The sequence below is a fragment of the Cydia strobilella genome, chromosome 8 (genome assembly GCF_947568885.1).
Source record: "Cydia strobilella chromosome 8, ilCydStro3.1, whole genome shotgun sequence".
Lineage (NCBI taxonomy): Eukaryota > Metazoa > Arthropoda > Insecta > Lepidoptera > Tortricidae > Cydia > Cydia strobilella.
The window spans coordinates 18,160,378-18,184,381 of NC_086048.1; the positions used below are offsets into that span (position 1 = coordinate 18,160,378).

The 24,004-nt window shown below is 38.0% G+C and overlaps 2 protein-coding genes across 2 annotated transcripts; one reads left to right on the forward strand and one right to left on the reverse strand.

Annotated features, from left to right (window-relative positions):
• Positions 1-3,235: 3,235 nt before the first annotated feature.
• LOC134743705 (TBC1 domain family member 5) lies at positions 3,236-19,140 on the reverse strand. Its single transcript, XM_063677306.1, has 13 exons — positions 18,948-19,140; positions 18,815-18,873; positions 16,403-16,537; positions 12,950-13,049; positions 11,510-11,626; positions 10,900-11,027; positions 9,524-9,574; positions 9,007-9,109; positions 8,325-8,443; positions 7,561-7,703; positions 6,833-6,983; positions 5,899-6,130; positions 3,236-5,158 (listed from the first exon to the last, which is right to left on the reverse strand). The coding sequence occupies exons 1-13, from the start codon at positions 18,948-18,950 to the stop codon at positions 4,916-4,918; spliced, it is 1,584 nt and encodes a 527-aa protein (XP_063533376.1). The 5' UTR covers positions 18,951-19,140; the 3' UTR covers positions 3,236-4,915.
• A 1,867-nt stretch (positions 19,141-21,007) lies between these two features.
• On the forward strand, positions 21,008-22,796 carry LOC134743706 (uncharacterized). Its single transcript, XM_063677307.1, has one exon. It carries the CDS (start codon positions 21,292-21,294, stop codon positions 22,711-22,713), a length of 1,422 nt encoding a protein of 473 aa, XP_063533377.1. The 5' UTR covers positions 21,008-21,291; the 3' UTR covers positions 22,714-22,796.
• Positions 22,797-24,004: the final 1,208 nt, after the last annotated feature.

Below are 24,004 nucleotides of genomic sequence, written 5' to 3' on the forward strand. Positions count from 1 at the left end.
AAGGTTAATGGAAGGAAACGAACTTTTAATGAGGGCTATCGTTTTTTTGCTCACCAGTTGGCGCCTCTGTTGATGGTGGTCTTCTTCTTCTTCTTCTTTTAAAATTATGGCTTCAGCCCAGTGGGACTATTTCGCCAGTATCAAGGTATTGAGAGGTTTACAAACGACAAAAATTGTACGGTTGTACAAGACAGTGTACGGTGATTTGTTAGCTCTTGTAAATCGATAGCTAGTCTTTACAAGAAGCACGTGGACTACCGGCCGTTGACTCCAAGATGGTGGTTAAACGCGCTTCAAAATTAATTCTCCATTCACTGCACACTACCACATTAGTTTACTGTATAATAAGCTATCGATATTACACTTTAAACAATATTAATAAGCAAAAAACAAAGTAATTAATCACGATGCTAACTATCAAGATGGCGCTCGAACCGGAAGTCGATGGTGGTCCAAAAGCCTAAAGAACAGCTGTCAGTCATTGAAGTGACATTTGACATTTCGAACTATGGAAAAGACCACCATCTACACTAGCGCCCCTAGCGGCGAATTCATACGCGTTAGCCCTCATTTCGATGTTTCCAGCCATTTCCGTTAGTAGAAAAAGTCGGCAATTTTATAGTTTGCCAAGCCATTTCCGTCAATAGGAAAAGGCGGCAAATTCAAAAAAAATTAGCCTGAAGGGATCGTCCCATAGGATACGTGATACCCTTAATAATAAATATAAATAAATAAATATTATAGGACATTCTTACACAGATTGACCAAGTCCCACGGTAAGCCCAAGGAGGCTTGTGTTATGGGTACTCAGACAACGATATATATAATATATAAATACTTAAATACATAGAAAACGCCCATGACTCGGGAACAAATATCTGTGCTCATCACACAAATAAATGCCCTTACCGGGATTCGAACCCAGGACCATCGGCTTCACAGGCAGGGTAACTACCCACTAGGCCAGACCGGTCGTCGTCTAACCCCAAGAAAGCAATTTTGAAAATAATTTCATTGTTTTTATTTTTCAATATTATAATTGTCTAATTTTCATTTATTTTCAATTGTTTATCGTTACCAAAGATAGATATAACTCCGTAATAAATGGAGTGACACAGTTCTACTTCAATACCTATTTTACGAGACTTATGGAACTGTACTACAAGTACTTAGAATCGCCTCAAAAATCCCTTTCATATGATCACACACGATAGGCAGGTTTCCAAAAAAAAAAATTCCCATACAAAAAAGTAAGGACTCGGCACTCCCCTCCTAATGGAATTTGTTTAAGAAACTGGGGGTCAAAAATTTAGTTTTGACCTCTAGTATCTATGCGTGTGCCAAACGGGTAAATTGTACTTCGTTTTGCGGTTTTTTGGCGTACACCTTACACTAATTCGAGCGATAGGTACCTCTGGGTACCTCTCGATACATAACGTTATTCTGATTTTAGATTTTCGCGGTAGATCCTCTCAGATTTTAGTGTCTGTAGAATAGACATTGTATATACAAGTAGTTATAGACATGAAACCGGGCGACCAGGGGTAAGAGAAAGACGTATTCATGTATGGCAGCATAAACCTTTTTCTCTTTCACCCTTATAAATTTTGATATTTCGCCATCGCCTCCTTGCTATGATGCCATATCCCGGCCATGAAAAAATGCCCGGTCGGTGTTAAAGACAAAGCATTTCTCAAAGATTTTCTCTTCCTCTTATAGGAATCGCAATAAGACTATCTTTCTCTCTCAAAGAGTGTCAGGCCCTTGGTCTGTCAGACAATATAGGCAGATTTCTGAATGGGGTTGGCAACTGTCAAAGGTTTGCAGAGATGGCGCCATCATAGCTTGCCCCTTTTTCTATGAGATTTGGCTTAAAGGGCTGGCATCCAGGGCATTAAAAAAAAACAAAAATTTGACACAATTCTAGGGATTGACAGGGCAAGCTATGCTGGCGCCATCTGCTAAACACTTCGACCGGCCAACCCCATTGTCTAACCAATGTCATGATAAAAGTGCAAATGATACCATCCGCAATATCTCATGAATTATAAATAAAAACAGTGTCTCAATATTTCCAAAAACCTATTTATTTTATAAATAGGTCAACAGGTATACATAAAGCGAAATCTTTTTATATAGGTATGTATTTTTGCTGATATACAATGGAAAGTCCGCGAGACAACCAATAATAAGATACTTAAAAAGCTAAGGTCCAGATTAGTTTTTATCCATTTGATTTACTACCTTAATGTATAATCAAAAGGTCTTAACTATAATCAATATACAAAATAATCTACACATTTATACCTATTTGATCCTTTGCATTAAAAAAAAACCTAAATGAATGACATAACTTGCACTACCGAACTTAATTGCACATACAAAAAATAACAGCCATTCTTTATGTTAAAACGTTAAAACTAGTTTGTTCTAATATACTAAAATAGGTATTAAAGAATAATGTTATAGATGAGTATAGTATCAACAGTATCGGATAATTGTTTGACATAATCCTCCTAACTTAGAGGCCCGACAATAAAAAAAAATGCTAGATAAATATAAAATCATTAGTGAAAGAAATATGGTTTAATTTTTTTGCTTTAAAATCCCTTTAGTACCGTTTGGTAACCATAATTTCGTAACCAGCTACAGAATGGGAATCAAGATTCGCCAGTTACGAATTGGAGTTGGGACAGAGTGGTACCGTTTGGTAAATAAGTTTTGTAAATGGCTACAAAATGGGCATCTAAAATTACATTAAATCAATAGGTAGGTAGGTTAGGTTCGTTAGGTAGCTTCAAATGCCCGAAGGGCAAACCGTCCAGAAATAGGAGCCCCGCGAAGCGGGGTTCCGTCTAGTAAAGTTGTAAAGTACTAGTGTAAGACAAAGATAGTATCATTCTGAGAAATGAGACAGTCCTTTGACAAACTTGAACTCTTCCTATAAAGCTATTGATGCTGAACTTCCGTTTTTGGGTTTTTTACCTAAACCAAATGCATTTCACTTCTACATAATTAAATGTATCCAACTTAATTTAAATTTACTGAATATTTACATAGCACAGTCAGCATCCAGTGGCTGCTGCCTTTTGCCCATTTTGGCGCCCGGGGCACTTGACCCCCCCCCCCTGCCCCCCTAGCTACGCCACTGTCAGCATCAAATAGATAGTGACGAACAAAGTGACTAAATATATCAAAACACATCCTTATTTCTATGATAATAAAGGTGTGTTAAGATACATTTGGCCACTTTGGCCGTCACTATCTATTTGATGCTGACTGTATGAACTGTGTATTTTTGGAAGCGAATAATAAATACGGATAAGCAAAGATTTTGATTAATTTGCATAAGATGTGTAAAATCTAAGAGAAGATCTCGTTTCAACTTTCGTATATCCATATCCGTGCGAAACATCAGGCAGTGAATTCATTGAATTAAATGGATTCAAAAATAAATGCTTAACTAGATTTTTCTTTTTCTTTTTTCCTATATAATTCGCGAAAAGGAACAACTTTACAAGGCATATCTTATAATTGCATATTTTATTACTTCAAATACTAGTAGTTTTGACACGATTCTCCTAACTAAATTAATATTTTATTTACATTTCAGCTATGTGAACCACAAAGTTTATCATAGTTGTCATACAAATTACGTGTATACTTACGTGTAGGTACTTAATTTTTTTAGCATTAGAAAGAACTCCGCAGAAGTAAGCGTGCAGTTTTTATCAGGCTCTTAACCTAATTGTTAATAATAATTGAATTATCTAATGTTTAATGTAACACTTTGTATAATTATAATTTACTTAAAAATTTGATCGCAATAAGTGCCCGATGTGGAATCACAAGGTTACTTCTGCGAAGTTCTTTCTAATGCTAAAAAAAACGAAGTATAGTTATAGTTATTATCGTCACGATGTCTACCATAATAAATCGAGAATCTTTGTTTAAGTACAAATACAAGTACAAATTAATGCTCTTCGTTCAGGCGTGATATAAACTTTAGAGTAAGAATGAGTGCCAAATGTACTACATCAAGTACAAATATTTGATATCTTGTTTTTTCACTTTTTTTTTTTGAAAATGGAAACTACTAAACTAACTAAAGCACTATTCATGGTATGTACTTCGTGTAGTACATTCGGCATAACTACAGCTGTTGAAAAACACTTACACATTAACTAGGAGTTTGGTGAAAAAACTGCAACAAAACATCTGCACCAAGATTGGTAAATTTGGTAATCCTTATAATATATGTATAAACTAAATTTGAACTTATGACTATCACATTCTTAATTAAATTTTAACTGTTTTTTACACTATATTTTACGTCTGTTACGGGCATGAACTGTAAGTACGTGTTTTGTTTCACTGACGTATTAATAAAAAAATATATCTCACAAACTTAAAACTGAAGTAAACTTAGAATAGTTAATAAGACTTCCTGTTTATTATTGCTTTTTTACGTTAGCTATTCTTACATTTATGTTACATCTACAACCAATTTATATCGTTCAACTTGATTGGAATTGATAGATTTTCTACACTTGTATCACATAATACTCATTCTCGAATCATCATTCGATCAGTATTATTAAGTCAATCAGTATCCTTCTTGTTTGTTCTTACTTCACTTTAACACTTTTCTATCACACATTTTTGTCTTTTTAGTCCTGTAATTATCCTTAATGAGTTTAATTAAGAGTTGCATTGTGACTGTCAATCACATTTTTCTGTATTTTTTTAAAACTATTTGTACAATCTCTCCCATATTTATTTATCATTACGTCTTATTGAAGTCGAAATAGTACTGTTGATTCATTACATTAACTGTTCACACCAGCCACTATACTTGTTATCACTTTAACACAGTTGCAGCTAGTCACTTCACTTATCCCTATAACTCCCTTAATCATTCAGTCCTAAGTCTCAACGGATCTAAGCACGGCAGGTCACTATTGAAACACTCCGTCTTATGAAACAGTTTTAGCGGCACTTCTTTGACCTTAGCCGCGGGTTTAGGTTGTGGTTTGTGGTTGACTACGACGGGGACTATTTTCCGACGTCCGATTTGTTCGGCGCCTGCTTCGGCCGCCTCGAGGGCCGTTTCAACGTCGACGAGGGCGTGGTTGCGGCATTCTAGGAGAGCTGCCAGCTGGAAAGAGACATATATGAGAACGTATTAGGACACTGTTGGATATAAGCGTCTCCCGAGGTATTTTATAACGACTGGCGTGTGCTCATTACTAGGTACAGTCGCCATCAGATATATCGGAGCGGTTCAGGCGCTCACAATATCTGAACACGCCTCTATTGTCAGGGCGTTAGAGTGCGTGTTCAGATATTGTGAACACCTCGGCCGCTCCGATATATTTGATGGCGACTGTACAAGGTAAGATCGCAGATCTCGACCAGATCGTTTGCTCATCTTGTTGGAGATCTCTCTGTCAGTTAACCATCGGTTAACCATCATCATCATTAGTCATCGGTTTTATGAAATATTTGCCCCGCTCAATGCTACTGAAACTCACTTATATATCTTTCATTAAATTCTTACGTCGGCAGAAAAGTTACTTCCGCCCTTCACTATCGTCCATAACGCTACATCTTCACGAGATTTTATACAAAATATATGAAACGATCCGCCCCGGCTTCGCACGGGTGCAATGCTGATTTATTATACATATAAACCTTCCTATTGAATCACTAAAATTAATGAATATTAAAATCGCATCAAAATCCGTTGCGTAGTTTTAAAGATCTAAGTATAATAGGGACAGACAGACATCAGGAAGCGACTTTGTTTGATTCTCCGAGCTACGTCAACGACAATAGGTATTTTTGGGATCGAGACACATGTGGGGTAAAGGGGTTGTAGTTGTACAGAATACCCACCTTGAGTATCCTCTGCAGCGGGGCGGCGACCCTGGGCGACGGGTCCCTCAGCTCCCTCTGCAGCGCGGCGGCGGCGGGCGGGAGCTGCGCGCGCAGCAGCCCGAGCGCGGCGAGGGACCGGGCGATGTCCGCGCCCTCCGCCACGCCCGACGAGCCCGACTCCGAGCCCGAGCCCGACGCCAAGGCGTAGCCCTGCTGCTCCAGCGCCCATTCGCTACAGTAGGAGGACATACTATTTGGGATTTAGTCATATGTACGACTGGGGTTACAGGAGTTTTCATAATTCAAATCAGGTGGTACGGTACTTTATAGAAAACTTTTCAAACTAAAACAAACTATTTACTGAAATCGGACAACACAACGTAAAAAAAAGTGTGTGCGTGTACGCGCGGTTGAAGTAAAACTTCTTTGTCGATAACGTTTATCGCTATGTTGGCATTTTGATGTGTATCCTATTCTGCGTGTGCCACTACTGAGCGTTACTTTCGTCAGAAAAAAAAATTCGAGTTACCCTCTAGTCGCGCTAAAGAAGTTTCACTTCGAAAAAACTCACTCTCGAAAACAGAACTTCCTCGTTTTGAGAAGTTGATAAACTCTTTTTTACATTCCAAATAATAAATTCGCCAAAAACAAATCAATCAACCAAATTGGAGATTTCGAGCGATAAGTGTCTTTTTAGTATTTGAGATATCAAAACCACTCGTTGCGCGCTCGCGGCGACCTCGCTGCACGCTCACCTCGCTTTCGACTCGCTCGCAAATCGCCAGTGTGATAGAAACCTAAACTGTTACAAAATGGGGTAGAATAAAATTCAGTTGCGCTACTCGAATCGTAGCAATTTCCAAATAAAATTGCACGTATGTGTGGTGAGGTTGTGCTCTTTGTAAACGCTTCATAATGCAGTGTCTGTAATCTGTGGTAAAGGATGACTCACTCTCGATCATTCTCCTGAACGGGTGGCGGCTGTGGGCGCGGGTGCTGCAGCGGGCTCCGCAGGTGCAGCGCGAGCGCGCACGCGTGTGTCGCCGATAACCGCGGCGGCCGCATCAACGCGGATAGCACCACGCCCGAGTCCGCGTCCATTACTGACAAATCAAATAAAATCGTTTACTTTTTATTTATTAAAACTTTATTGCACAAAAACCGAATGCCCGTTAACCGCCATACCAGTCGCATTTTTCTTTTTTCAAAATACCTTTCATGTACAATGACAATTACTTCTTATCAATAACTTTACTTTTAAATTTATTCAATTTTATATAGATTGCCAATGATTATTCAACTCTTTATTTCATTATAACTGTTCTAATAATTTAGTTAGTAATTTTAAAGAATCTTACATTACTTTTTTTTATTTATTTATTATTATTCAAATATGCATATTAAAATGTGCTTATGAACGTTAAATAAAGCTTTTCGGCGTCTCACGCAGCGGCATTGTTGCGACCTGCGGACTTTAGAGTCTCCGGTACGAATTTAGTTTCGATTACCAAATTGTAAGTCATTAAAAAGAAGGAAAATTGTAACAGTCGAATTTTTGTTCTTCATAAAGAACGTTTGGCGGTAAATTTTACATATACCTATAGATGATATGCTGGGCGAATGATGGGCGTTTATTTCCAAACAATGAATGATTTTAGATTTTGTTTTTGATATACTTACGTGTGGCCTTCATAGCTATCAGATTGGCGACGACGACGTAGTGTATGTTGGGCAGCATGGGCCCGTCCGCGAACAGGAAGCCCCACAGCTGCGGGAGCTCCGCGCGCGGGAACTCGCGCCCGAAGAGCAGCCGTAGCCATCGGCTACAAAATAAACATTCTATTTACGTAACTACATCGCTCATTACATCCTGTGGACATGGTCTGAAAATAAATGTATTGTATATTGTATTACCCACTATGTTCCCTCAATTTGGAACAGTTGTCACTTAAATCTTACGCGGCTATCACACCGATACGGATTTGCACGCCACTCCGTTTAAAAATAAAATATTAAATAAATCATCCATACACAAATTTACTAAGCCCCACAGTAAGCTCAAGAAGGCTTGTGTTGATGGTATTCAGACGACATATATAATATACAAATACTTAAATACATTGTGAAGACCGTCTTACGATGTACATGCACTGACGTATAATTAAAGAACTTCTTAATTCTATATCTATGATGTATGAATGCAAGTAATAACCCCGAGTATTGTAACAGTCAACAATTAGCTTAGCACCTTTGCATACAAATTTATATGCAGGGGAAGGGGACCTTTACTCTGTAGCTGATTGTACATATATCGGGTAATAATGGATCTTTAGATATATTTCCGCGCTGCGTCAAGACGTCAAAAATCTTATGTAAAATTCCAAATACTATGATTATGACAAAACCTTTAAAAACGACTCCTGAAAACCAACAAATTCACTTACATTCCAAACAACTCCATAGAAATATTACACTGAGCTAAATGCGTGGCTAATTCGTTGTCCAGCGGCATTAAACATTCTTCTCGCACCTTGTCCAGATATCTTACTACTTCGTTCGGGTTCTGAAATTTAAAATAGCATGATATATATTATGAACGAATGATAATAAGAAGGTAGAAAAGAATTGTCTTTTTTGCTTCAGAACGAAGCAAATATTTACTTACTTACTTACTCCTCTGGCGCAGCGACCCAAAGTGTGTCTTGGCCTCCAACATGACAGTTCGTCACTGATCCCGGTCCTGTGCAGTTTCTCGCCAGGTTTGGACCTGGAGCTCGCGCAGATCAGCGTCCACCACATCCAAAGCAAATATTTACCAGTTTTTTTTTTGCCGTTGTAGAAAAAACACGCGGAGAATGGAAGCTCAGATACAGCTCAGTACTTTGTGTAGAACCTTCAGCAGTCATCCTTGGTGTTAGTACTTGTAGATGTACGCAAGGACTTAAGGGTAAGTATTGAATGTAAGCCAGTAGGTATTTTTCAAAATTTGTGAGTCGCGAACCCTGTAAGGGGCCCTTTATTAAAAAAGGTAACGGATCGCGTAATTTATGAATGCCCAGGTTGTCACGTCATGAAAACAAATAGTTGAAGATACTGAATTGTAAACAAGTAACGGCGAAAACTCACATGGACGACTTTAGAGACAGGCAGACGACCGCAGGACGAAGGCACCACGTCCCCCGTCGTGTAGAACTTCTCCAGACCTTTCATTACCGCGCTGAACATCATGCTGGGAAATTATAACAGATGTTATTTTTTATGTTTTTAAGGTGACAAAATTTTGTAGAAATATTTTATTTCAGATTTAATAACACGACGCAAGGCTTCATTTAACCTGTCAATGGATCGGAATAATATGAGCAAAAATAGTAGTAGTAGTAAAATTAAGTAGACATATTCGAGCCCCGTTTAGGCGCGAGTATGTCTCTCACCATGTAGTTTATAAAAAAACGCGTTAAGACTTGAGCGGAATTATTCTTCATTAACACATATAGCTAACCCGTACGATTACATATTATTACACTACGAATGTATTTAATTATCGACACGACACAGTAAGTATTTGTGCAATGTTAGTTAGTACCTGATCGTCGATTTCATAATTAACTAAAAGAATAGGAATAAGAATAGGATTTGAACTTACTAGCTGTCATGCTCCAAATATTCTTCTTCCAGGATGTATCTTAATGTATTACTGAAAATAAAAAATACATCATTTCAATACTTATAAATGTAATGTAATGTAATGTTGTAGATGGGGCTCTGTAAGCCCCACATGGTTTAAATAGCTGTAGTTATAACCGCTGAAAATACTACATGAAGAGTTTTTGTAATTGTAAGATAAATTTTTAATGTTGTCGTTTTATTCAAAAGATTATAAAATCGGAGATCAAGATTAAGTACTTTATGTATAGTACATTCGGCAGTTATTCTTCTTGTACCGTTTAAAAGACATGTTTGAACGGTTACGGGTTACAATAAAGTTTATTGGTATAATTGGGAGCTCTTATGACATTATTTATATTTGCACTTGTAATTGTAATATAAATGTTAATGATGAATAAGTTGAAAATGAAATGTATGTAATTAATTAAAATAATGAGCATGGATTATTAAATAATATTTAATTTTAACTATTTAATGTAAATTTTTAATTAGGTTAAGTTAATTATAATAGAAATTCAAACACAATGTTTATTGTAATACTGAATAAATAATATAAAATATATAAATATAAATAAATAATATGAGTTACGAAACTATGGTTATGACATCATTAGGCTTAGGCGTGATGTTTACAATGTTTGTTTCTTTTGTCCGCATCAATGATAATAAAGAAACAAAACTATCTTAAACTAACTTTTTTACAAACAGCTCTTTAACAAGCCCTATTGGTATACGGACTTCTGGATACGGAAAAACGATAACCTACGTCAATCGTTTCAGCCGCAGTAAACAAAATATGTACGTGATTTGTGGTGAAGAGTCACTATCCATATCCAATACACTTCGCATTGTGGTCACGTACGGAACCTGACACGCGGTATTTCCTATTTAGAAACACTAATAATTGCATTTATTACTAAAGTAGTCTTGTACCCCGACTATGTCAGAGTCAGAGCCAAAGGAAAGGTTGCAATTTTAGTAAACTAAGTATGTTATGAAAACAAGTTTTTTCAACAGACGTTTACAAGTCATTGTGACTAGCATAGTCAAACAAACCCAAACTAAAAGGTTGCGTTGTTCTATCACCTAGTTCCTGCCACCTTCGCTCTCTACTATTAATATTTTGCATTGTCACCTCATGCATTGTCATTTCATGATTCATGACTTTCATGAGTATATCAAATTTAAGTTTTATCGAATGTTCTGCTAAGTTTTTGTTTCGTTATCTCATCAAGTCAAAGGTGTAGAGTTAGATAAAGCCGATGGTAGTCCTTTTTCACATTCATAAGCACATTGAGGATTAAACAAACTTTACCTTATATTTTACTTGAAATAGAAACTTGTAAAACATACGTAAGGTCTCTCGGTGCGTGTGTCCTGTCTTTATGCAGTTCCAGCAACAGCGGAGCCAGCACCTCATGCATGCCCTGCCGGTAGCCCACGTAGGCGTGTGAGCGCGCCCAGAAAAATAATACTTGCACCTGTGTTGAAAAATACAGTTTACACCCTGGAGTTAAAATAGAGATAGAGTGATCGTTATTACGGGAATACTAACACGAAATCGTAGAAAGATGCTTGTTCAAAATACAAATTGATAAAATGGCGGTAATTTTTTTTGGGGACCCACCGTATTATAGATATTTTAGATTAATATAGTTAGTACCTATTAAAAACAGCAAACAATTAAAGTTCTATTCAGAATTACATACAAACTGGTCGCAGTTCAGAAGAATATTTTGTGATTTGAGCATTTTTTTTTCGTTTAAATATAAAGGAATGAAATTAACTTTAATTTGTAACACGTAAGATTTATATCAAAACGCGGTATTCTTATTAAATACGCTCAATCCGATGTTTGTCTAATTCTAAATAGCACTGAAGTTCTTATTGTAGCTGAAGAAAGACATACTAAAGAACTTCTAACGAAATATCAGCTTGCATTACAAGTTTTCATCAAACTTACCATCATGTCTTGAACGTCTTTATCTCTAAAGTAGAGCTCGTCAGGAAACGTCCTGACCACGTCTTGTAATATCAACGCCTTCAGTTCGTTGTCACAGAAATGCTGGTTCCATGCGCTCTGGAACCAATATAAATAATGTAGCGTTTTATTTATTAGGTAATTTAAACTTTCGCAAATTATGATTACCGCACATTATTTTAACTAAACGAGTATATTTATCAGTAGTTCTTCCTGTTGTCCAGTTATTGCATTTTAAATGTCAGGTCAGAACTGCTATCGCTATTTTGTACTTCTACAAGTACACGGGGACTTACGAAGTTACGAGTTAAAAAATCAGTCAAGGGAACCATTTTTTGTCAGAAATATAATTTTAAAAGGACTCTTCGAAAGCAAGCGACGTTCTTTTTTTGGCAGCTGCCCTTATTCCAATCAAGAACTTAGTAGTCTTACATCACAACTATTTCTATGAGGTCAAACTCGATCCTAAAGTCCAATTATACCTATTTATGCTTATTCCGGTTTGACATAATAACACCTAAGAATATTCGTTATAATTCTATACCACCGTATCCACATTTCTTAAATTCTTAATTAATCATTAATTTATCTTAACGAAAATGGCTTAATGATGCATAACCGGCCGGTTCGTCTGGGTAACAGCTCGAAAAACAAATAAATACATATTAAAAACCGGCCAAGCGCGAGTCGGACTCCGGACACCGAGGGTTCCGTAGGTACTTTTTAGTATTTGTTGTTATAGCGGCAACAGAAATTAATACATCATCTGTGAAAATTTCAACTGTCTAGCTATCACGGTTCATGAGATACAGCCTGGTGATAGACAGACAGACGGACAGCGGAGTCTTAGTAATAGGGTCCCGTTTTTACCCTTTGTGTACGGAACCCTAAAAACAACAAGTTAGGTTAGGTTAACTGGAAGAAATCCCTCTTCGGGATAAGTTCGCCTTTGTACTACTTTTATCTGATGTAACCATGATTCCTTTCTTTTTCGTACAATAAAGTGTTTACTTACTTACTCACAAGTTGTCTGGTGTTCTGACGTTAAGAATACTGGAGCCTAATTTCGGGTTGTGATTTATATTGCTCGAAACCAACCTAAATGTAGTTTTGGCCTTTTATTCTAATTGTAGGCATTTGTTATGCCTATATTTTTACTTTAGACAAATGAGAACCTAAATCTGTGTATGAAATGAACCAAATGCAGGTCTTACTGTTAACAGGTAAGTTGACATTGTTTGTATGGTAATTTTATCTTGTATTATCTTGTAAGGTTTTGGGGTCACCTGTAAGCCCGCCAGCCCGCAACTTTTCACAAAAAAAAAACCAGGGCCCATCCTCGCTCGTTCTGGGACTTGATAACCATCAGGCATAAAACTTAAGTTAATAGTAAACATAGCTTGTGAAAGTAAAATGACGTACCTCATCATTCTGCGATAGAGGGTCGTCCCCGATGACGTTCCGAGGGTCCATCGACAGCTTGGACTTTATGTCATTGTAGAAATTCCTATGAGTTTTCAGGCTGAAACCAGATACAATAAAAAAGTTAAGCGTTTTTTCATTGTGTGTGAAAAAGTTGTTTGTGTGTGTGTGTGTGTGTGTGAAGGCCCGACCGCAGATAGAACTGGAACTACTACTGGAAGGGAAGCAGGAAGAAGAATACATGACATAAATACACACAATTTGTGTCATGTATTATTCTTCCTGCTTCCCTTCCAGTAGTAGTTCCAATTCTATCTGAGGTCGGGCCTACTTGTACGGCGGCGCCAGGACACTATATAATGAGCTGTTATGGGGTAAGGTTACGGGCTATTTGTTTATTTTTATTTAAACTTTATTGCACGATATAAAATTGTACAAATGGCGGACTTAATGCCTTAAGACATTCTGTATCAGTCAACCATTGGGTTGGTTGGGTCAAACAGAAACTTGTAGTTAGTGCAGGATTGAAAATATCGAGATGAAATACATGAAACACAAATCCAGTTACCTATATAAACGATAAAACATATAGTTATACACATACACATATAAAGATGATAATATATCAAAATATTTAGATAAGTACGGTTTTTTAACCGACTTCAATTTCATAGAAGGAGGAGGTTCTGTATTCGGTTGTGGCTATTTTTTTTTTTTTTTTTATGTATGTTCACCGATTATTCCGAGACCCGTGGTCCGATTTGAGTAATTCTTTTTTTGTTCGAAAGGAGCTACTTCCAAGTTGGTCCCATATTAATCTGGTTCTGATCTGATGATGGGATCCCTGAGGAATTGAGGGAACTCCTCAATTTTTAAAGGCACATGTATGGTGATTTGGGTGTTTTCATAAGCAACTTGAGCATTTTCTCTCGAAAACGACCAATTTGATGAAGTGGACCTGATGATGATGATTGTTTTGAAGATAGTGATGATGATTTTTTAATGTAGGATGTTCAGCGATTACTCCGAGACCCGTGGTCCGACTTGAACAATTCTTTTTTTGTTTGAAAGGAACTACCACCAAGGTGGTTCCACATTAATCTGGTGCTGTTCTGATGATGGGATCCATGAGGAATTGAGGGAACTCCTCAATTTTTAAAGGCACATGTATAGTGATTTGGTCGTTTTCTTAAGCAACTTGATCATTTTTTCTAGAAAACCACCAATTTGATGAAGTGGAGCTGATGATGATGATTGTTTTGATGATAATGATTTCAGCGATTACTCCGGCACCCATTATCCGATTTGAGTTATTCTTTTTCTGTTTGAAAGAAGTTACCTCTCCAAGGTGTTTTCGTAATATTTTTGGTTTTGATCTGATGATGGAATCCGTGAGGAATTGAGGGAACTCCTCAATTTTTAAAGGCACGTGTATGGTAATTTCGGTGTTTTCTAAAGTAACTCAAGCATTTCCTCACCAATACCACCAATTTGATGTAGTGCAACTGTAGCCTAACCACGAGTTTGGCACTAAATATTCTTCGTAACTTACTTTGTACACTAATACGCCAGTACGAACGAGATGCATAAACAGTAAGTTACGCACACGATAGCGAATATATCAATGTCAAACTCGTGGTAAGGCTACTGATAACTTCCCTCGTATGTGTATTATGATTTTTGATGTAGGTAGTGTTGGAAACAACCAAAGAGACTGAGAGGTGAAGGTAGAGGGTATTACTGTTTGGGAGGTTTGAGGTTGGGGGTTGAGGGGAGGTGAGTTGATGGGTCGGAGACTGAGGGGTTGGGAGTTAATGGATTGGGGGTTAGGGTTAGGAGTTAAGGGGTCTGGGGTTAGGGGTCGGGGAATGGCGGTTGAAGGGTTGGTGGTTTAGGGTCGAGGGGTTCAGTGATCAGGGGTTGATGTGCTGTGAGGTTGAGTGATCGTGACAGGAATGATTTCCCAGACGGACTCGAGGAATATTCTGATTATTTAATAAAGTTTACGAATTTACAGATAAACATGATTATGTTTTTCATTCATGCGTCACGCTCTTAACAATGTCTTAAAACTAAAAATGGAAAAATAAAAACTTTTATAAAAAAAAGATAAACCGACTTCAAAAAGGATGAAATAAAATATTATCCTTTTTAGGGTTCCGTGTTTAAGTATATGCGTTACCAACTGATATGTTTGAAGTCGGTGCCAAGCCAAGTACTCCAAGTAGTAACAATACCAGTCAAAAATAATCAGCTTTATGTCTATAAATCCCATTACAACTGTACAAATGTTATAAACGTGAAAGCAATTATGTCTGCCTCTTTGCTACCTTTTCATGGCTAAACAACTGAACCGCTTTAGCTGAAATTTTGCATGAAGGTTCCTTGAATTGTTTTATATTTTGAAATGTAGTCCTCTGGATAAGCGACAGAAAATAACTCAGTCCCAATCCCACACTTGCGTGCTATGACTGTTTAAGAATTAGTAAGAAATGCTCTTTAAAAAAATACGACGATAAAACGTATTAGATTTACACTAACGTGCCGACAAGCATGGTACGAACTGCGCCAAGAAGGTTCAACCGTGTGTTCTGTTCTGAGGTGTACAGGAAGTTCGTTTATTGTCGTCGTGTAACTCTGCGTCTTACATAGGCGAACACTCGCGAACACGAAGCGAAGCGACGCGGCACGGCGCGGCCGGCCCAATTCGTTCGCGTTCGCAACGAGATCGCCCACGTAGGACACTTCTATATAGGTATCAAAGGATTAATTAAGGCGCCGTGCCGCGCCGCTTCGCGTTCGCGTGTTGTTCGCCTACGTAGTACGCTGCATTAGGTAATCCAACGTACATACTTATATAGCCGCATCTTTATCGAATTGCACCAAAATCCCTATGAATATATGGTTTAAAATTTGGATTGGCACCGACTTCAAACATATCAGTTGGTAACGCATATACTTAAACACGGAACCCTAAAAAGGATAATATTTTATTTCATCCTTTTTGAAGTCGGTTTATCTTTTTTTTATAAAAGTTTTTATTCTCACTATTATTTTTAGTCGCTTAGAGAATAATAGTGAGTAAAAACCGTACTTATCTAAATATTTTGAAACATGTCTCACGATAGTTTAAGTTCGATGATAATATATACATACTTACATATATATACCCACGGGCAAGTGCGAGTCGGACTCGCCCACCGAGGGTTCCGTACTTTTTAGTATTTGTTGTTATAGCGGCAACAGAAATACATAATCTGTGAAAATTTTAACTGTCTAGGTATCACGGTTCATGAGATACAGCCTGGTGACAGACAGACGGACAGTGGAGTCTTAGTAATAGGGTCCCGTTTTTACCCTTTGGGTACGGATCCCTAAAAACAATATATTAAAAATGTAAACTTCTTTTTTATGTGAAATATGGAATAACCGGCTAAGTATATACCATATTACCTGCCAGTAATATCAGCATTTGGCGGTGGCAGGGCATTCAGCAGTATGGCCCACGCCAGGCTCCTTGGCCGCTGGAGCTTATGTTGAACGGCCGCCGCCTTTAGGCACTCTAAGCTCCATGCCGGCAATTGCAGACTGTAACAAGATGTACGATTTTAAATTTACACTGTTTAAGAGTTGAGTGGTAGACAATGCCTTTAGGTGATGAAATGCCGTCGGAAAATATCCAAAATGCGAAATGAAAGTTTTTCTTAATTTCCTATGAAATTTTCGATTTTTTTTAACTTTTCGCAGCTTGCACAGCTGTACCTTGTATTGGTTTGGGTAGAGACTTATCAACCTACGGCCTACGGGGCCCTCCGGGTTCAATATAACAACGCGTTCCAGGTGCCGTGGGGGCTGTCGCTGCCCCGCTTCTGTAATGCATCAGGGATGTTTGCTGAGGCGCAAATAGATTGCTTTTATACAACTATGCGCAAACGATGCACATCCCTGGTGCGCCGGGTGCGGGCTAGCCCCAACCCCATTCTGCGTTCGATAGCCGAGCGGTTTGACTGCCCATATTTGAGGCATTGTGATGATTTGCCCTAATTATTTCATTCTATAAAATGTAGATTCTAACATAGCTATAAGTACATACTAACCATAAAATTGTGACGTTTTCAACCAAAAGGTACCACATTGTCGCTTGCCGATAAGGTTGATTTCGAATTGAAGCTATATGGAAATAGCGCCTTATTGACAACCGACAATAAGTACCCTTTTGGTTGAAAATGGCACAAATATGAGTCTGATAGTTACTTGAAATAAATGATATATATTTTATTTATTTATTTATCAAAGCAAATTAAATCTTTGTCACTCAATGTGTCATTCATTCATCAAAAAGGTATAGTCTGCATCTTCTCAAATGACTTTTTCGTCATGTCACTTACTCGTAACTCAGCAGTTTACTGTAAATCACGGTCATTAGATAAGTTTTGCGATAGACAAATATGAAACACAGAGGAGACCCATCAAATTAACTTTTTTTAAACTATATTTCCATACACAATGTTTGGCGGGAAAAAATTTACTTTAAAAAAAATGTCAATTGCAAAACTTATTTAGGACCTATGTAAATAACAAGAACAGTGCAGTTAGACCAAAGCAGTTGGGTTGCATAAATGGAAGATCATGAATTTGTACCCAATGCAGTACATTACTCAGTACTCAAGCAGTTACTTTTTACAAGCTTTTATTTAACTTGCAATGTATGTTTGAGTCAAAACTTGCAAGCTAAATTAGACCCACTTCCCATTATTCAATTGAGCCAAAACTTTAAATACATATACATATGTAAGTTGGGTGACAATGCAATATTATGGTATCATCAAGCTGATCTCCTGATGGACACCGGAGGTGGCCATAGGAGCTCTCATGATAACACAATGCAACCAATGCGTGTTTGGGTTTGTTTGAATTGTCTTAATCAGTATTAGATGCCTATTAAAAAAAAAGGACAGTCAATGATAAAAGCTTGTATCAAAGATTTTACCTCTGGCAATTTTTGCACTTTAGAATTTGGAACTTTCTTTTATTTCTATATGAGTTCAAAATTCGAATTTAATTTGTACTTGTACAAGTACACGGGGACTTAGGAGGTTAACATTGGACAAAGAACTTAATGTTGTAAAGCTTTATTTGCAAGCCTACCATAACATGTATGAACCCATAAAGTGAGCTTCTTTCATGTCATATGCAAAGACATAGCAAATAATATCTACTGTAAATGTTCAGTCATTATAAATGACCGATAAGTACATAGTATTGGATATGCTTAAATCATCATAATAAATTTGTTTTCTGTCCTAATGACATTACTTAAATTAGCAATAATTCTCTTATGATAAGTGTTTCTTATAAACAAATTAAAAGACAATTGTCTTTACAAGAATATGAAATAATGATAGAGAGAGGTAACAAATACACATGTTCCTTGTGGTTAGTAGTAAATACAGTGAATCATTTTATAAACAGAAACAGGCAACAAGGAGAGATAGTAACATTGTGTACCTATAAAACCTTATCAGTGTAGATATATGGTATAACATAGGATTATAATATAACTTTATAACTTGGTCTGTAAAAAACTACTGTTTTTAATTCTTATCGTCATGGACCCCGAGGGTAAGACAGCCATGTTAACAAAGCAGATAAAAAATTCTCCAATGAAGCAATCCAGGCAAGTCTTCACATAGACATGTCCTATAATTAAATGACATAGATGATTAATTTAAAAGTCCTTAAAATAAATATCCTAAAATGGTCACTCACCAAAAAAGTTTGAGAACCCCTGATGTACAGGTCAGCGTCCAGTTATGTATTAAACAAAGAAAAACAAACTGATAACAAATCTGAGATATAACTTACTCATAATCCGACACCGTATTGTTGCTCGGCAACTGTGAACCGTCACCATTTTTGTGATCCTAAAGCAAAACAAATATCACATTAGCATAAATAATAACAATAAATACTGTAATTATCCGTGGTTCGACCTTACCATTATTCGTCCGGTATTTAAAACATTTTCACATCCATGAAAATGAATGGTAAGTAAACTTAGCTAAAAGTGCAAGGCAAGGTTGTTAAATAACTTAATTTCTCAACTCAAGTATCCCATTCGTATCTTTAAAAAAAATTAAGATTTGTTTCTCTTTCGTACATTTAACTCTTGCTTGACCTGACATTTGCTTGAATGACAAGTTGACAGTTGACATGACAGGCATGACAGCAACTACTCACAACTACTACAACTAGTGATGTAATAATTATAATAAACAAACAATGCTGATTCAGTTATCGAAATATGCATAATCGATTGTTCTTGTTGCACGGCAATGCAATGGTCAAGATTTTTACTTGGAAAGTGCAAGTGCGATGTATGGAAAAATACGTAAGATGAGAATGAAATCACGCAATTAACCAGCAATTGGCTTAATTTTCTGTAAATAAACGAGAAACTTTAACATTAGAGGGTTCTACAAAATTCATCCGACTCAAGGGAAATAAGATAGTGTTGCTGGCTTGATTACCACAACACAAGAGCTACGAACATATACATACTGCAGGAGCGATAAATGGGAATAATATTTAAAAAAAAAAGATAATCGCGGCAGTCTATCCGACCACCTCCAATCCAACCTAACAATAAAAAGTATCAAAAATCAGATGCAATATGCAATTTTTTACAAGATGAATGGAACACATAAATAACATATGACGAGAAGATAAGTTAGTTAAATTACCTTTGTAGGTAGGTATTTCACATCACCACACACATTATTTTATTTTATTTATTTATGAATTATAAAACGTATCTTTTTATTCTACATTGGTGTTTTTTTATTTTTCATCCGAAATCAAGTTAAAATAAAAGAGAAGAAAAGCATAGTACAGTCTTAATAAAGTGCGTATATATATATACCGATAAAAATTTTGCTGGTGAAATAAAAGTAAGATAAAAAAAAGGTAAAAGAAAAAGACTATAATTGTATCAAAATATTTTAACAACAAAGCTTTATCCCGCGACTTCGTCTGCGTGGTGTTAGTAATTTGCGTAGGTTATTTTTTACCCAATCTGCTTTTTATCGATTCCCCATACAAACTTGCACCCGCCTTTTCACCATTAAAGGATGATTTCTGGGATAAAAACTACCCTATTATTCCCCGGGACTCGGGAATGGATGGATTTGTATGGATTAATTTTTTTTAAGCGTTGGACTGATTGTATACGATCTCATAATCATAATATATTTATTGTGACTAGGTAAACAAAAAAGGTACCAGACCATATTATATAGGAATTATTACACATATACGTTTATCAAAGGACTGTCTCATTTCAAACATAGACAGAGAGAATTATACTATCTTTGTCTTACACTAGTAGTAGCACCCAAAAGAAAAGGATGAGTATAGTTTTTTTGTTGTTATTTACTTTTTGGTTTGACCAACTATATTATCTAGCCAAATAATTGCTGCAAAAATGGCGGACATGATGATTGGTTTTCATACAAATCAAAAGTTTTCATCTTATGTATGTTCAAATACCGTAGCACTGTATAGTGTAGGTTGTATGGCCAGCCACTGCTGATAGCTGATGCCATGTCTTCATGATATATAATTGCAACGATATACAAGAAATATAATGGCAAGAAGATCAAAAATAAAACGAGAAATTGGCAGTAGTTTTCAATAATTTCATTTGTATTTGTAAAAAGTACTTGTAAAAAATTCATACGGCTTTGAAAATATTTCGCATAATAAAAAAGGAAAAAAAAAACAGCGTCCTATAACTCTGCACAAAGTTGTCTTGGCGTCTCCGCCCAAAGATGGCCAACACTAGTTGCATCACAAAGACATAACGAAACGCAGAAATGTTTCTCTTATTTATCTACATCCGAAAATTGCATAATTTGTAAAGGAAAAATGGCAATAATAAAAAAAAAGATACGAATTCATGAATTATATTTTTTAAATTATTTATAAAAGCAATTGCTACTTATGATCGAACTATTATTTTGTTCGGCGTTTTGTTCGCGCGGCTTTCAAATTCCAAACCTACGTAACAAAGATCTATGGATGGCTATGGATCTCTTTCTCTCTATACGTATTTAGTTAACGAACGCGCTTTACGGAATTTTGTGATATATGCCGCCGAGATATCAATCTGTTCCTTTTATTTTTATTTTAGTCGCCAGTGATATGTTTCTAATGTGATGCCCGTTCTTTCGATCTCAGTCTCTAAGCTGGATAGGGGCGAATTAACCGTTACGATGGTTCCTTGCCGAGCGACATCGCAAGCGCCCTCGGAACTTCGATGACCGTCTGCGACATCGCGAGCCATGATCGCGAACCTGCCGCTGTTGTTCGCCAACGGCAACCCCACGGGGCTGTCGACGGTGACGGCAGAGGAGCTGGAGCGGTTCATCACATTCATGGTGGCGTGTTCGTGGGGTCGGGATACGGCAAAGGATATCCGCCAGCCGCCGTGGTGGCCCGCGGACGTCGCGTTTTCGCACCCGTTCGTGCGGCCGGCCGTCGTGCCTGACGACTGGGAGGGTAGGCTGAAGAACCTGGTGAAACGATGCTACGACTACCACAAGAGCGCGTTCCTGCTGGTGTTCTCCGCGCAGCTGGCGCGCTACCCGCGTCGCCGCCTGCGCTACGTGGATAACCGCGACCGCACCACTTCGCTGTACTACCGGCCCAACGGCCGCCTGCTCGTTACCTTCCGCAACGAGAACATGTTCTACGACCGCCCGAAGGACCTGGACTCTGCCGAGCCTCAGGTCAAATCCGATATCTATCTCTGTGATAATTGTGACAGTCATTTCGACAATGTTGAGATATTGAGAGCACATGAGAGACTCTGCAACAATGAGGAGGTGCCGACTAGTTCAGAACTTACCGGAAGGCTACCAGAATTTCTTTCTGCCCTTAAACTCAAACCGCAGGGTGAGAAATTTGAAACTACATCCAGCAATGTGGACGGGGACAGCCGTCAGAGAAATGCCAGATCAGCTGCAAACATTGACCGGGGACCTCCATATCCGTTTTCCTCCTTAGCCTACTTGAAAAATGCAAAAACGAATGTGAACCTAGACAAAAGCTACTCAAGAGAGAGGATTGAACGATACTGCTGCGCATCAACACCATTGAACAACAAGGTCAACAAGCCATCAGCTCTAAAGAGCAAAACCCAACAGTTTCCGATCAGGTACAGACGGCCAATAGACTATTGGCAGAGGCGGCATGTTTTCCCCTACCAGCGAAACAAGGATGTACTAGATCTGAAAGGACAGTTGCTGCTATTGAAATGTAAGCCGATTAGCATAAACGTTGACAGGATGTCACTTGAGAGCATGAATGAGTATATTGACAATCTCCGGAAGGAGGCAGAGAGTAAAAAGCTTCAAACTGAAGACAAGGATATAGTGTTTGTGGACGGAGATGATCAGCCTACAGATCCACTGAAGCGTGATGAGTGTGAAGTTATTGATTTGTGTTCGGACGATGAGTCGCCGGTGAATGAGAATGTTGATCCGCGCGCGGGCGTGGCGTGCGTGGTTCGAGGCGGGGCGGTGCTCCGGCGCACGGCGGCAACCGCGGCGCCCCTAGTGTTACCGGCGGCGCCGTGTGGTGCTCGCCAGCGCCCACTGCCACTCTCTCTGCCAGCAGTCCTGAGCCCAACGCACCCGCATCCGCATCCTGTCATTCTCATAGCGCACACGCTCAACAACATACAGACAATTTCCATCGATTGATCGATTTCCATCATGTAATCGTTTATCCATAGTAGGTATAATTGCTATTATTTATTTCTTCTTAATTAAATCAAATAATGAACTGTGGCCATTTTTATTTCAAAAATCTCACAGATATTCAGTTTGTTTATTCCTTAATAATACTGCATAGCCAGGCTTAACAAATTTACCACTAATATATTAACCTTTTGAACGCTAAGAACACCTAAAGTCGTTGTCACTAGTTGTGCCCACGGCGTCAAGAACAATTATAGGTGTTATGGTGAACGCTGTCAAAGTAAACTTCATTTTTTTTTTCTCTAGTAATATCTGCAATCAGTCAGACTATAAGCAGATTGGTTGGTGATTGGTTGATCTTTATCATGAAGAGTGAGTCCTCCAGCGAGGACTTCTACTCATTTAGCTTTGACTTGGGAATATGTCTTTTTAGCCTTTTTTCATATCCCTTGTCTGTTAGTTTTGCTGCCAGGTCATTTGGGTGGTCTCTTAATCTATGGTGTTATGCTTTAGTTGCATGACGAATTTCTTCCTTCACATTATTGATTTGCATGTTGTCTGTAGAGAGTTTACTGTTTCTTCCTAGTAACCAGTAATAACCACGAAATCTAAATCTTAGATCTTCTCTTTTTGATTTGATGTGTTGTTGCCATGTAAGCCGCCGGTCGAGATGTAAGCCGAGGTATCGGACACTGTCATGGTGGGGCAGTGTGGAGTTTTCAAGAGTAACTGGAGGGCAGTGTCCTTTCCTTGACACTCCTTCCTTCCTTCCTTCCTTTCCACCTTCCTCCTCTCTTCTCTTCTTTTCCCCTCTCTCTCTTTTTTTCTTTCTTTCTCTTTTCTTTTTTCTTTCTTTTTGTTCCTTGACTTTCCTTGATTGTTTGGTTGAACGTGAATGTAACTTTTACAGATTTTGATGCACTTGCTCTTATCCTCCATTTTTGCAACCATTTTGTTATATCCTCCAGCGCGTTTTGTAGCACGAGTGTTGCGATACCAGGATCCCTGCTACTTGCAAGTATGGCAATATCATCAGCATAAGTGGCTGTGGTGATACCATCCGCTTGTGGTAGGTTAGCAGTGTAAATCGTGTAGAGCACCGGTCCCAACACTGAGCCCTGGGGCACGCCAGCCTTTATTTCTAAGAGCTTAGAGGTCTCATCATCCTCTTTAACGTGAAAAAGGCGATCTGATGGATAGGAGTGAAACAAGTTAAAGTAACTGTGGGGCAGGTATGTGCGCATCTTGCAGAGCAGCCCTTTGTGCCACACTCTGTCGAATGCCTGTTGAATGT

Bases quoted from the DNA above. Each gene is read 5' to 3' on its own strand.
- LOC134743705 (XM_063677306.1), bottom strand. The intron at 11,627-12,949 runs GTACGTCATTTT...TATTGGTTCCAG, and splicing joins CTCTATCGCAGAATGATGAG to AGCGCATGGAACCAGCATTT. The intron at 6,131-6,832 runs GTGAGTCATCCT...AATCCCAAATAG, and splicing joins GTTCAGGAGAATGATCGAGA to TATGTCCTCCTACTGTAGCG.
- LOC134743706 (XM_063677307.1), top strand. From the start codon at position 21,292: ATGATCGCGAACCTGCCGCTGTTGTTCGCCAACGGCAACCCCACGGGG.